At 44.0% G+C, this 15,433-nt stretch overlaps 1 protein-coding gene across 1 annotated transcript in view; it reads left to right on the top strand.

Annotated features, from left to right (window-relative positions):
• Window positions 1-14,719, top strand: part of HSPA4 (heat shock protein family A (Hsp70) member 4) — a 92,231-nt gene extending 77,512 nt beyond the window's left edge. Inside the window, exons 16-19 of the mRNA XM_068277476.1 lie at window positions 769-876; window positions 2,473-2,592; window positions 9,067-9,228; window positions 13,197-14,719. Coding sequence (XP_068133577.1) covers window positions 769-876; window positions 2,473-2,592; window positions 9,067-9,228; window positions 13,197-13,397 — 591 coding nt within the window. The 3' untranslated portion in view covers window positions 13,398-14,719. The remainder of the gene's footprint in view (window positions 1-768; window positions 877-2,472; window positions 2,593-9,066; window positions 9,229-13,196) is intronic.
• The last annotated feature ends 714 nt before the right edge of the window (window positions 14,720-15,433 follow it).

A 15,433-nucleotide genomic window follows, 5' to 3' on the forward strand; every position in this document is an offset into this window, starting at 1 on the left:
CAGGCTTTGTATAAATCTGTCCAGTCTCCATTGCAGTTCACACTCATAACATGTGCATTAAAGACTCTGTAATAAAATGTTCAGCCTTATTTCTTCTATCCTATAAGTTCCTATACCTGTTCTAATGTGGTCTTACTGCAGCCTTTCCTAGTTGCACATTGGCTGTATCTCTGTTATATAATCTAATCTTTCCTGTGATGGCTTTGTTGGACTCAGGCAGGAATCTGCTGCTCTGCTGTGATAGGATAGAAGCTACACACCCTCTCCAGGCTCTGTATGAGTCACAGAATGAGCTTATCTGAGCCTATCACAAGGTGGTTAACAACTATGTCTTTTTTGTTTATAAACACTGCCTGAACTGGCAATTACAAGCCAGGATTGCAGCAGGGAGTGGCAGAAACAGCTCAGAGGGGCCCAGGATAACATAATGAATAGAATGGTATGCTTTTTATTGTAAGAATTTCAGAGTACAGATTCTCTTTAAGCAACTGACCACTGTGAACATGGCCTCAGTTTAAATAAGTAAATTTGACGGTTTGGGAGCGCTGCAGGTTTTAGCATCCTTGTTGGTTAGTTAATTTACAAAAATTGATGCTCATACAAGTGAAGACAGGAGTGTATAAAGCTGAATGCAGGTGTAGATGACAAGTGATATTTGAGAATCATAATGCAGTGAAAATGTAGGCCATTTCTCTCTGTATCTGACATCACAACACTTGTCTTCAGTTTTGTTTTTCTCTTTGTGACCTGGATTCTTTTGTTTTTCAGGACCGGAACAGTTTTATCTTGAAACTTGAAGACACCGAGAACTGGTTGTATGAAGATGGAGAAGATCAGTCGAAACAAGTGTATATAGATAAATTAACAGACTTAAAGGTAGGTTGCTTGGGAATTGCAACATTTTATTTAATTTTTTTTTTACTATAATTTACGTAATGTGAATTGAGGAATGTTGACCTTGTGTCGCTAGTTGAAAGTGAACCTGTGACTCAAAAAATACATTTTATACTTGCCCATGTAGACGCAAGCCTGTGAATGGTCCTGAGGCTACCCTTGTCGTCCTTGACCCCATCGCTGCTGGCTAGGACCCACTTTTAGTTCACAAGTATGGGTGCACCTGCCCAGTAACTAAGCTGCTTTGGCTTACTGTGCTGGCGTGCCTACACTTACACATGCGCAGTATGCAGTGATTAACCTTGCCCACAGAAAAGATGCTGATGTGTCTCGAATACATCTGACATTGCAAGTGGGGGGTAAGATTTTACAATGTGCAAATATTGATTAAACAATTTACAAATATTGTAAAAATAAGCAATTTTATTCAAGAACTAGTTGACCTAAGCCCGTTTTTATAAACGGGCTGTAGGTCTCTTCACTCCGCCACCGCTGCCAGTCAGTGCGCACCCATCCGGTTGGCCCGCCCACCCTGTGTCCTGTCCCAACGGCTGTCAGTGCTTGACATGCGCAGTAGCGCAAAGCAATGTCACAGGGACTGACGCAGGGACACTTGTATTTTATTATATAGGATTATACCGTTAAGTTCCTCTAAACGCCAGTTTGTCTACAGCAAGGCCTATTGTGACCTTTGCCAATAAGAAATCTACAGTGTCAATTTTTTTCTATTTTGTACACATGCTTGTGCCCATCTAGGGAGTTTAGTTCTTGTTTCCAAGAGGGTGTTCTAGGTTTAACTGCATAGTGCCTCTGCTAGTACAGGGAATGCTGTTTTATTGTAGTGTGCCTCTAACATTACTATCCCTTAACCTATTATACACAATAGGTGGTGTTTTTTATTGGCATCCATTAACCTGCCTGGCAGTATGATTTATGTATTTTAGGGTCTTTTTAAAACGTTTCAGACCATAAAATCAGGAAAAAAAAAATCATGCCACCAGAGTGTCTGCAGCAGCCCCTGCTCTCACTCACCTCCCTGGACTCCAGTGCTGCACTTTTACTTCTGTCCTCCAGGTGGTGCTGTAACTCTGTTGAGATTGCCGTCATTGATCTCACTACAGAGTGATTCAGAGCCTCAGAGGACAGGAAGGAGAACTGCAACAGACATCTGGATCCCCCAGGAGGTGAGTAAAAGAGCCCGCTATGGGCTGTACTCTGCATTGAGCTCCTGGCGGCTAGCCCCAGCTACACTCTGGATTACCGCCAGGGAGGATAAGTAAGTTGCATCATCAAATATGATTTTGCAATTCTGTTTTTCCCATACTGCACTTATACAGGTTACCTGCTGGTGGTGAAGACCGGGTGACTAGTCATACTACTGATACTGTCCCCACTTATACTTAATCTTCATATACTAAACAATAGAGGCTCTACCAACCCTTGTTTTGTTTTACTTCACCCACTCCCTTGGTAGGATTTTTTTTTTTTTTTTAATCTCCACAAATTTTTTCGTAATTCTTATGTGAATGGTTTTCCATTACATTAAAATTATTTCATATATTTTTTTTCATTTTCCAGAATTTGGGTCATCCTATACAATTAAGATACCAGGAATTTGAGGAAAGACCAAAGGCATTTGATGAACTTGGAAAACAGATACAACTTTATATGAAAGTTATTCATGGCTTCAAAAACAAGGTGTTTTTTTTGTTTGTTTTTTCCTTGGGATACTTATCTGTATATATCATAATAGCAGCAGGTTTTGGTTTTCTTCTGTGGTTTTTGAACTGAGGAACTTTTTAAAAATTAAAGCTTTGGAATTATTTTTTATTTATATAGCGCCAACATCTCCCGTGGCGCTGTACAATAGCATACAACGTATAACAATACAGAGTCTACAATACAACAAATGATACAAGACAAGAGGGTATAACCGCTAATACAGTGAACAAACATATTTTTACAAAAGGTGGGGGGATATGTACACACATTACACAGCATTGTGAGACGAAAGGGGAAGAGAGCCCTGGCCAAAAGGCCTTACAGTCTAAACATTTGAGGTATAGGAGAGTAGGTAAAGGGAAGCTGTGTGTGGAGTGGTAGAAATGGTGTTTAGTGGGCAGGGTCCTAGGTAGGAGAGTATGCTTGCCTAAAGAGGTGAGTTTTCAGATTGCGCCTAAAAATAGTAAGTGTGGGTGAGTGGCGAATGTGTTGAGGGAGAGTGTTAAGGGGCCCATACACTCAGCCGATTTTCTGGCCGACCGATCGACCCCGATCGATCGATTGAGATTGCTTATCAGTTTGCATTGGCCTTAATGGAAATCTGATGGCAAAAAAATGCCATCAGATCGAATTTCAATAGATTTCAAACTGAAATCTATTGGAATTCTATCCTGGTAAAAAAATGTTCTAAAAACGCATCAGATAGATCAACAGATGCATTTCTTATCTATCTGCTGCCAATCTGACGAGTGTATGGGCACCTTTACAGAGGAGGGAAGAGGATTGAGATGTCTTGCAAGCGGGAGTGGGAAGAGGTGATCAGGGAAGAAAACAGAAGGATATTATTAGCAGAGCGGAGATTGAATGTAAACAGCACTGGCTTACAGTGTGTCCCTGCTTTGATTTCTGGTATAAGCAAGTTGCTGTTCAGTTAATGTCAGAGGCAGAAATAATCCTTTATTGTGCGCAACAACTGTCAGGTCTCTCTATGTGACAAACATAATATTGTGGAGGCAAAAAAAAAAAATCTAAACCATGTGAATCTTCATGGTGCGGGGGCATTTGCTTGTGTATGGTCTCACCCCAGACTCTCTCCTGCTATTAGTTTGGAAGGGGACTATGGTGCCAGCCCCAGAGCTGTGGAGTCGGGCAATTTTGGGTGCCTGGAGTCGGGAAAAAATGCACCGACTCCTAATGAATTTGTAACTGTAATTAAAATAGAAAATATGATAAAATGTTCTATTTCTCAGATAATAGTCATTAAAAATGTGTATATATAGTATATATACAGTAATAGCTGTGCTTAGTCCACAAAAATGAAATAAACCAATCAAAATTAGTTACTTGTGCTGCTTCAATAAAGCAGTCCCCGTATTTTTAAGGTCAGATATACATATCTGATTGTGACTGTATATATGATGTGTACACAGGAATCTCTTATATATACTAAATAACATCTATGCTGTAAGAATAAAGCCTGATGTGTAGCTGTGTCACTAATCGAGATGGTCAACGAGATGGAAATAATTCTGCATTGATGCTGATTTATGCAAATGTATACACTCCCTTTGCTGATTAAATCAAATAATTTGATATGTTGTTAAAATTTGGTTTGGTGACTAAAAATTAAAGGGTAACTGAGATGGATGAAAAGTAAAGTTTTATACATACCTGGGGCTTCCTCCAGCCCCCTTCAGGCAAATCAGTCCCTCGCTGTCCTCCACCACCCGGATCTTCTGCTATGAGTCTTGGTAATTCAGCCAGTCAGCGCTGTCCGGCCGCATGCCGCTCCCACAGCCAGGAACATTCTGCACCTGCGCAATAGTGCTGCACAGCTGTAGTATGCTCCCAGCGGCGGAGTGTGTACATGTGCACTACGCCCGACTGGCTCAAGTACCTGGACTCATAGCAGAAGATCCAGGTGGTGGAGGAGGACAACGAGGGACTGATTATCCTGAAGGCGGCTGGAGGAAGCCCCAGGTATGTATAAAACTTTAATTTAATCTGTCTCAGGTTTACTTTGTTACACAGTAGTACTATACTCTACATATGCACTCCCCACAGAGCTGCAGGGAATCCACTGAGAATGCTGTGCACATCGAACAGAGGTGTTGTCTGTTTACAATCTCCTCATTCCCCTGCAGAGTACCTGCACATCACATGTACCCACAGTTACATTGCCTAGGGCCTGATAGATTAATGACCTAGTAGATGCAGTAGTGAGCAATGTTGCTATTTTTGCAGATGATACAAAATTGTGCAGAAGCATCAACTCTCAGGAAGATTGACATATTGCAACAGGATCTGGATAGGATGGCTATATGGGCGCATAAATAGCAGATGAAATTCAATGTTGAAAAATGTAAAGTCATGCATTTTGGTCGTACCAATGGTCTAACACCATACAAAATAAATGGAATACAGTTGAGGACATCAAACTTGGAGAAGGACTTAGGCGTACTTATCGACAAGTTAAATAATCGTACTCGATGCCAAGCCGCTGCAGCTAAAGCTTACAATTTTGGGATGCATTGAAAGGGAATACAAACTAGAGATGCTAGCATAATATTGCCCCTGTTTAAAGAGAACCTGTACTGAGTAAAATTATTTAAAATAAACACATGAGGTAACTTCAAATGAACATTACATAGTTACTTTGCCATCAGTTCCTCTCAGACGCTCACCATTTTCTTCTGACAATGATCCCTTCCAGTTCTGACATTTTGTCAGAACTGAAATATATCCGTTGCTGTCAGTTATATATCAGTTGCTGTCAGTTACAGCTGAGAGGAGAACTGATGTGTCCATGTTTCCCTATGGCTCAAGTGGGCAATGTTACAGTTTAACTGTGTGCTGACCAGGAAGCTGTTATGGTGTATTGGCCATTTTCAAAATGGAGGACGGAGAATTCCATTGATCACGGTGGACAAACAGGACGCAGGAGAGGAAAAAGAGATTGAGGAGTAGACTACGCAGCAGGTAAGTATGACTTGTGTATGTTTATTTTGACTTTTAATCTTCACTTCAGGTTTTCTTTAAGTCTCTAGTAAGGCCACATCGGGAATATGGAATTCAGTTCTGGGCACCACATTACAGGAAAGCTATTGCAGTCTTAGAGCAGGTGCAGAGACGAGCAGCAAAATTGATACGTGGGATGGAAGGTCTCACTTACCAAGAAAGGTTAGATTAAGGTTAGATTAACTGGGTTTATTTAGTGTAGAGAAAAGACACCTTAGAGGGGATGCTGTAATGGTTAAGGGCTCTGCCTCTGACACAGGAGACCTGGGTTCGAATCCCGGCTCTGCCTGTTCAGTAAGCCAGCACCTATTCAGTAGGAAACCTTTGGCAAGTCTCCCTAACACTGCTACTGCCTATAGAGCGCGTCCCAGTGGCTGCTGCTCTGGCGCTTTGAGTCCGCCAGGAGAAAAGCGCGATATAAATGTTATTTGTCTTGTCTTGTCTTATCTAATTAACATGTATAAATACATCAGAGGGCAATATAAAAGTTTAGCGGATGAGCTTTTTGTCCCTAGGCCTTCTCAAAGGACTAGAGGACCTGATCTGCGCATGGAGGAAAAACATTTTAGCCATTTATTTAGGAAAGGTTTCTTTACAGTAAGAGTGATTAAGATGTGGAATGCATTGCCACAGGAATTAGTTATTGCAAACTCTATACCTGCATTTAAAGGGGGCTTAGATGCTTTCCTTGCGTTGAAAGACATCCATGGCTACAATTACTAGGTAATGCCTAATGATGTTGATCCAGGGATTTTATCTGATTACCATCTGGAGTTGGGAAGGAATTTTTTTTCCCTTTTTCGGGCGAATTAGTCCATGCCTTGTAAGGGTTTTTCGCCTTCCTCTGGATCAACAGGGATATGTGAGGGAGTAGGCTGGTGTTGGTGTTGTCCTTTGTTCTCTGGTTGAACTCGATGGACGTATGTCTTTTTTCGACCCAAATAACTATGTAATTATGTTTGATGATGGCAGCCATCTTTTGGTTGAAAGGTGACCGGGAGCATGAGACACAGTTCCAACTGTCCTGTGTCCTGAGCACCTCTCCCAGTTGCTAGGCAACATGAATAACATAGGAAATCCCATCATGCTCTGCACAGCATCAGGGGAAAAAACCCCGGGCTTTTTTTCTTTGAAAAAAATGCAGCTAAAAATGATGCTTTGGTAAGAAAAACAAAGTTCTGAGGCTGTGAAACTGTTAAAATCTACTCAGCAGAACTGAAAAGGCTTGGTGTTTCTTTTAGTCCGGAGGTTCACTTTAAGGTGGCCATACACTTATAGATTTGCAGCAGATTCAACCAGCAGATTTGTCAGATGCCTGTCAAGTCGAATCTGACAGGAATCTATCTGATGTGTGCCACACACTAGAAACATTTCCAACAGAATTCAGAATAAAATCTATTGGAAATCGATCTAAATGCATTATTGGACCATTAGATCCAATGCAACTCTATGGGCCATCAATCTGCTGCCAGCAGCAGATCGACCTAGATTTTCCATCCTGTCAGATCGACCGGAATCGGCTGCAAATCGACCAATTTGGGAATTTGAAAGAATCTATTTCTGATGGCTGAAATCGACCAGTGTATGGGCCCCTTTAGAGGTATGAGGGTCAACAGATAATTTTAGGAGTGGATTGTGTAGGTAAACTCTGATACTACATGGAGGTGGCAAAATCGGTCAGTTATTGGCCAATCATAATTGAAAGTGTGTACCAGGTTTAACAGTGAAAAGTGAGACTCACAATAGTATTTTAATACTAAAATGGCAGCAGTCCGAGTACTACATAGGGTAGGATGGACTGAATGAGGTCAGTCTGGATACTCCTGCTTTCATAAAGGATTGTCTCTCCTATCTCACAGTATAGCTGCTAGCTGGACTTTACAAGGAAGAAATGTAACTGGCTGTGAAAAGGCACAAGCTGACAGTTCAGTCCCCCGTATGGCAACGTTACATGAGATTTAGAAGTGCTATAAACCACTTCTGCTTTCTGCCAGTTTTGCACTGGTTTCCATTGTTCTGCACTAGTTTCCAGAAATATACTGGTAGAAGTCTTCTGAGAGTGAATATTCTACTTACAAAATTAGAACACATGCAGATAATTGCTTTCTTCCAACTGTGATTAAATAGGTAAGAAATGGTTGATCTGCTAAAAAAATAAATAAATTAGGAAATGGGAAGCTTTGATAAATCTGCCCCACTTAACATCCCTAGTTCAAACGTAGGGAGTTTAATTGTACAGGTAGTCCCTGGTTAACGAACGAGCAAGGGATTGTAGGTTCGATCTTAACCTGAATCTGTTCTTAACCTTCTGCCGCCTGCGTCACGCCAGTAGGCGTGGCCACGGCGGCAGCCCCAGGACCGCCTAACGTCAATTGGCGTAAAGTCCTGGGGCTCTGTTTAGCATGAGATCGCGCGCATGGTGCGCGCGCATCTCATGCTCGGAGGGCGGAGCTTCGCCCCGCCTTCAGTCTCCGAGCGGCTATTGCCGCTCGGGAGACTGTTAGCCGGCGATTACGCCGTCTATTTACTTGGTGCAGCGCTGCGATGAGCAGCAGCGCTGCACTGGGGACAGCCGTGTGACACGGCTGTCCCCATGGGGGACAAGAGAGCGATCGACTCTCATAGGCAGAAGCCTATGACAGCCGATCACCATAATTGGCCGGCTGTGGGGAGGGAGGGAATAAATTTAAAGAAACGGGATTTTAGAAAAAAACAAACAATATTTATTTTAAAAAAAAAAATAAACATGGGGGGAGCGATCAGACCCCACCAACAGAGAGCTCTGTTGGTGGGGAGAAAAGGGGGGGGGGGATCACTTGTGTGCTGAGTTGTGCGGCCCTGCAGCTTGGCCTTAAAGGCTAAAGGCCTTTAGCTAAAAATGGCCTGGTCACTAGGGGGGTTTAGCCCTGCAGTCCTCAAGTGGCGGAACATTGGGCCATCTCTGTCCTCTGTGCCTCCAGTTCCCCCCTATGTGTCACCTCTGCCTTCTGTACCTGCTTATACAAGTTAAAAGCCATTTTTTTCTTTGAATTTTTTAAAATCGATTTTCTCAACCTACAAGTCCAATTTGAACATTTTTTATTTTTTTATACTTTTTCCCATGGAAACACAGAATCCATGCCATTCGTATCGGCGGGTCGTTCGTAAGTCGGGCATTAGTAAGTTGGGGACTACCTGTATAGGCAATTGGAGGAGCTGTAAGAGAGGTTTTAGTTGTACATTATGCCAGACATTTATTCTGCTTTTAATGGATGCAGGAGGCAGACCACTAATTAACTGAAAGGAATTAGGAAGGTGCTGAAGGTAGGTAAAATTGTTGGTTGTGTTATTGGGGTCCTGTGTGCAGTGAATGTTTGGCATCTTGTATTTGGTCATTGCGATTTGAAGAGCATAGTTTTTGCCTAGGCTAATCCTACCTTTTTATCCAACTAGGAGGAGGCGTATGACCATCTGGATCCCGCCGACATGGAAAAAGTTGAAAAGGGTATAAATGAAGCCATGGAATGGCTGAATAATAAAATGAATCTACAAATGAAACAGATTCTCACCGCGGATCCTGTGGTGAAAACAAAGGACATCCAAGCAAAAACAAAGGTACGTAGTTTGTTTTATTCCCCTCCTAATAACTCTCTCCTTTGGTTACAACTCCATTACTGCTGATTAGCCTTGTTCACATTTTCTCTATTAACCCTAGTACATTGCAGCCATTTTATTGTGTTTTTGATAAGATTTCGTTTTGAGGACTTAAAGGAATACTTAAGTGTCCTAAAAAAAATGACTTGTACTCACCCGGGGCTCCCCTCAGCCCCCTGCAGCTCGCCGTGTCTCTCCGATGCAGCTGGACTCGTGGCGGCCACTTCCGGTTGCGCCTTCACCGGCCGACAGGCTGGGAACGCGGCTGATTAGCTGCGTTCCCGGCCGCAATAGCGCCTTCTTTAATGCTATTGTGGCCGGGAACGTGGCTAATCAGCCGCGTTCCCAGCCTGTCGGCCGGTGACGGCCAAACCGGAAGTGGCCGCCGGCAAGTCCAGCTGCATCGGAGAGACACGGCGAGGGCACCGTTCAGCTGCAGGGGGCTGAGGGGAGCCCCGGGTGTAAAAGTCATTTTTTTTGGGACACTTAAGTTTTCCTTTGAGTGTTAAAAAAATACCTCCTTTTTTATTTTAGAATCCTCTTTATTTTAGAATCCTCTTTAGCAGTATGAGCTAAGATGATTTTCTGCATCCCCGAGGCCGTACGAGATCTTTATACCCCCACCCCCAAATCCCCCTGGCAGAATCCTCCAGTTCTTCCTGGAGGAGGCGGAGCTTTGTGCTGTAGCTCTGCCTCCAGTCCATCCAATCACCACCGCCGATCGCCGCCTCTCCCTGCCCCTATCTTTGAAAGAAGTTTGAGAGGGGCAGGGAGAGGTGGCGATCAGCGGTGATTGATTGGACTGGAGGCAGAGCTACAGCACAAATCTCTGCATCCCCAGGCAGCAAAACCTGCGACTTTGAACATCATAGAATCAGCTTAGCTCATACTTGTGAAGAGGATTCTGAAATAAAAATAGATATTTAACGCCTCTGAGGCAGACCTGGAAGAATTAAAAAAAAGAAAAAATCACTTACCTGGGGCTTCTGCCAGCCCTCTGCTGCCTCCCTGTGCCTGCGATGTTTACAAACTATCCTCCTTTCCCCCACCGCGGCTCACTTTTGGTTCTGGCAGTCGCTGTCCACTGCGCCTGCGCAGCCCTCATTCGCACTCCCGCCACCGGAAGAGTACTGCACAGGTGTAGAGATTTTCTCCTGGCCATGGGAGCGCGAACAAGGATGCGCACGGCCAGAGCCACGCTGGAGCAGTGGATGTCGACTTGCAAGTCGGCATGAACAAAAGTAAGTCACTGCAGGGAAACGGAGGATCGCTTTTTAATGTCGCATTCACAGGGTGGCTGCAGAAGCCCCAGGTAAGTGGTTTTTTTTTTTTTTTTTTTTTTTTAAATCATCTGGTCCACTTTAACCTCTTGCCGACCAATCCACGCCAATTGTGGAGATGGCACGCGCATCTCCACTTTGATGACAGAGCTCCGCCTTCAGTCTCCCATGGTGATCGCCGCTCAGACGGTTAGATGGTGAAACCGCCATCTAATAAGTCTGCACAGTGCTGCGATCTAAGGAGGATCGGGTTTGCGCAGGATGTCGATGTCATGTGCGATCCTCCCCATAGTGAAGACCGGAGCTGTGTGGGGAGGCTGCGCCGATCGCTGGAGCCGGGCTGGGTAGTGCATAAACGGGGGGATCGCAGGCGATTGGGGGGTGCTGGACACCTGTACTAGCTAGCCTAGTGCTAGCTAAAGGTTTTGCAGCCAATTGATCAAATTAAGCTGGGGACACAAACTAGCAAAACCCTCCTGAGCGACGTAACGGTCAAGAGGTTAAACTGCAAAAAAGGATGCACGAAAAGCAAAAGTACAGAGTGAGTATGTATGTATGTCAAGGGGTACTGTGGATGATGATCACATCAGGGGGTACTTTGCAAAGACTCTTTCATAAAGTGGGTACATATTATAATAATGTGAAACACTGTTAGAGGAATGTGACACATGGCCGAGTTTGAGTCCAACAATTGACAGTCTTAGTAAATGAGATGCTAATGACTTCAAGATCATGCAATTTACATTTTTATGCAAATCTCAGAGACTTGGAGATGGACCAATCAGATGCAGTAGCTGATTTTGATTGGTCTGATTCCAAGCCCACACACTTTGCATTACCCGTATTTCGCGCCGTAAAAGACGCTCCGGAATATAAGACGCACCCAGGTTTAGAGGTCACAAACCAGGGAAAAAATATATATATACTAAACCTGGTGCGTCCATATTCCAGGAGCGTCTTATACATGTTCTCCCCCAAATTGTGTCCGCCTGTGTCCCTTATGTGCCCTCTTGTGTCCCTTATGTGCCCTCTTGTGTCCCTTATGTGCCCTCTTGTGTCCCTTATGTGCCCTCTTGTGTCCCTTATGTGCCCTCTTGTGTCCCTTATGTGTTCTCCTGTTTACCTTTATGTGTTCTCATGTATCCTTTGTGTTCTCCTGTGTCTCTTTATGCGACCTCCTGTGTCCCATGTGTGTACCTGTGTCCCTTTATGTGTCCTATATGTGTGTACCTGTGTCGCTTTACTGTATGTGTCCCATATGTGTGTACCTGTGTCCCTTTCTGTTTCCTCCTGTGTCCCATATGTGTGGCCATTCCCTGGTGCCAAGTGGGTGGTCGTATCTCTCCTCATGTCTCTGATGCCTGTGTACAAGTGTATCAGTAATGTTCAGGCAGCTGGATCACATACCGCATGGCCGCCGCCGCCGGGAACTGCCTCCTGTGTAATGCTGCTGGCGGCTCTTGTCCCGTGTGCCCGCTCGTTCTACTGCATCTCCGCTCCACCATTTGCCAGTGTAAATATCGGGCAGCTGGCTTCCCTATCGCCGCGAGGATTGCAGATCTTGTCCCCTGTGCGCGGCTGGCTCTATTGAAAGGCTCGTACTGATGACGCAATCAGAACGAGCCTTTCAATAGAGCCAGCCGCGCACAGGGGACAAGGTCTGCAATCCTCGCGGCGATAGGGAAGCCAGCTGCCCGATATTTACACTGGCAAATGGTGGAGCGGAGATGCAGTAGAACGAGCGGGCACACGGGACAAGAGCCGCCAGCAGCATTACACAGGAGTCAGTTCGCGGCGGCGGCCATGCGGTATGTGATCCGGCTGCCTGAACATTACTGATACACTTGTACACAGGCATCAGAGACATGGGGAGTGGGCACACACAGGCAGGGAATCCCCGACATGGCGGCGGTTCTTATCGGCGGGCGTTCGGAGGTCGGGGATTCCCTGCCTTTGCCGTATAAGACGCAGGGACTTTTTCTCCCCATTTTTGGAGGAGAAAAAGTGCGTCTTATATGGCGGAAAATACGGTAATTAGAACAGTGGCATCATCTCAATATTACCAGCATCTCTTTGACCATCTCTGTTGGCTGAACAAAACTACAATCCTTGGTGACTAACCTTACAATTAAATATTCTAACCTGTCCATGCTCAACTCAAAAGATGTCTGAAGTCGTTTGAAGTACACCTGTAGAGAAAAAAGTTCCCCTGGGGGGTGTTTACCTCAGAAGGGGAAGGCCTCATGATCCTAATGAAGCTTCCCCTGTCCTCCACAGCCTGCTTGTTCCAGCACTGGCTGCCTCGCAGCGTCACTGACCATAATATTTACATGCTGCGACGGCGGACTAGCGGCTTCCCACTTGACCTTCAGCGGAAATGGCTGAATAGATCGGGTCCACTTTACTGTGCAAGCACAAACTCTCTGTAGATCTGACCCGATCGGGCTCTGCTATTTCTAACGGAGCCCATTGGAAAGCAGCTACTGGGAATTTGGGGGGGAGCCAGCGCTGGATCCCCTCTAGTGAGGAGGTGGGGGGGAGCCTCTTTAGGATCTAGAGGCTTCCCACTCCTGAGATAAATGCTTCCTTTTTTTCCCTTTCAGGTACACTTTTTAAGAAATGTAACTTTCATATTTCTTTTTCTTTTAGGAATTAATAAGCACATGCAACCCTATAGTTTCAAAGCCGAAGCCTAAAGTGGAACCCCCAAAAGAGGAGCAGCAAGCGGGCGAGCAGAACGGACCAGTAGACAGTAACACAAATAGCCAAGGGCCACAGGCTGCAGAACAGAGTCAAGATACAGCTGCCTCTGAGGCAGAAAAGAAACTCCCAGAGATGGACATTGAATAAATTCCATTATCTATTTCTATTATAAAACAGTATAACAAAGCTTTAAGTTGTTATCTTCATACAGCTCAAAATACCGATCAGAGAAAAGTGATGACTGCAAATTTCTTGTAGTTTCTTAGTCCTTGTATTTCCTGCATTTTTTTTTCTACTCCCTTTGACATTTGTATTGTTTTGACTGTCCATTTCCCCCCACATCTTATGTTGCTTTACATGAAATCCTTGTTGCTACTGTTTTTAGCAAAGGCTGTAACTTGCACAATAACCGTTAGGCTTGTGTCTGGAGTTACACCAGGTCTCTAGCTTACCTGAGTAGTTTTCAAGATCTAAAAATAGATGAATTGCTTGGGGAAAAAAGCGCCTATCCCAATGAAAGCAACACTTTTTTTTTTTTTTCTTCTGCATTTTAAGTTTCTGAGCAGATGCTGAAGTCTTGATTTGCATCTATTTGTGTACACTGCATTTCTGCTCCATTGACAAGCTGGTTAATGGCAGTAAGCTCTTGCATGTAAGCCCGGTTGCTTCATGGGGCTAGAAAGATATAGGATTATTGAAACCCAGCACCAACCAGTGTCTTCTGATAGTAACTTGTACATCCATTTTTCCTAAAGAGCTAGGATGGCTTGATTCATTAAGTGGTGTACGTTCCATACATCTATGGAAAGGGCACTCTGTGTATGTTCTATAAACATACTTTTAACGAGGGAGCGCTAATGAAATTGGAGTTGATTTTTTTTGGCTTTCCGCCACATCAGAATTTGAACGCTGTTTGAGGAAAGCTCATATTTGGATTTCCAGATACCACACAAAGCCAGGAAGCATTCTTTGTAGTAATGTTGGGTCTGTGAGAACCGTGTGCATTACCACCCCCATCTTTCCTGTAGAAGAGCCAATTGCTGTAGAACTGGGGGCTAATGTTGATCATCATCACTTGAAAGGCAAAGTTGGATTTACTTGCACTGAGATGCCAAGCAACTTGTATGTCAATCATCCTTCATGTTATTTTAAACATGGGACAAGTGTTTAGTATTTGTTTTGTGATATACATTTCTAGTAACCATACCGATCCCAGAAGAAAACTGGATTCTCTTCTCAGCACGTGTCCATTATGCAGTGATGTTGGACACTGAGGATTTCAGGTCATCTGGAATACTTCTGTGCAGCATTGAAGCATAATTATATTCGGTTATAGTTAATATCCCATTGCAAACACATATTTTTGTTTTTGTTTTGTTTTTTATTATTATTGTTGTTATAACCAGAACTCTTAAACACCTACAGCAGTTCCTGTCTGAAAATAAAATTACTGGGTTGCAACAAAGAAACATGTATGTTTTCTTTTCTTGTTCTAAACTTGTATACCATATACCCAATATGTATGCAGGGCAGACAACTGTGGCAGTGATAAGACTGAAAAGGGGACACATTGTGAAAATATCAGCCCAAGAAAGAGACTGGTTGTCCAATGAATAGTCTAGGCTTAAATTTTAGGTGCATTTGTAGCGATTCGAGTCTTTAAAATTAACAGTAAAGTTTTCCTGCCATGCCTGTTATCGGCAATAAAAGTTGCTATTCAGTTTCACATTAATACAGAATACGGCAGCTCGTATGGGGTGCAATTAGCACAAACCATCAGAAATGCATAGACTGCACTATCTGAAGTTCAGACTACATGTGTTTCACAGCAGTGAATGCGCTGTCGCACTGCTGCACGCAATTTTCGGCAAAGTGCTGTGCCGAAACCATTCACTGTAGTGAATGGGATTGGCAGTGCAACAAACTGCAGTGCAGATAGCTGTGCAATAACAGGTGTTGCATGCCAATCTGCTTTTGTCAGTTTGAACAAAGCTTAAGTCAGAGGATCTCAAACTGGGTGCCGTACTTCCCAGGGGTGCTGCAGCTGCCCTCTGTCGCGTGGCTTGATTCCCTCTGCTTTGAATTGTGTATAGCTGCAGACTGCCTGATCCTGTGTGCAGTGTGAGTGAATCCCTCTTCTGCACCTCAGCGAGAGGCAAGGGGAATAGGATCAATAGGAGACT

This window comes from Hyperolius riggenbachi, chromosome 3, assembly GCF_040937935.1.
Source record: "Hyperolius riggenbachi isolate aHypRig1 chromosome 3, aHypRig1.pri, whole genome shotgun sequence".
Taxonomy (NCBI): Eukaryota; Metazoa; Chordata; class Amphibia; order Anura; family Hyperoliidae; genus Hyperolius; species Hyperolius riggenbachi.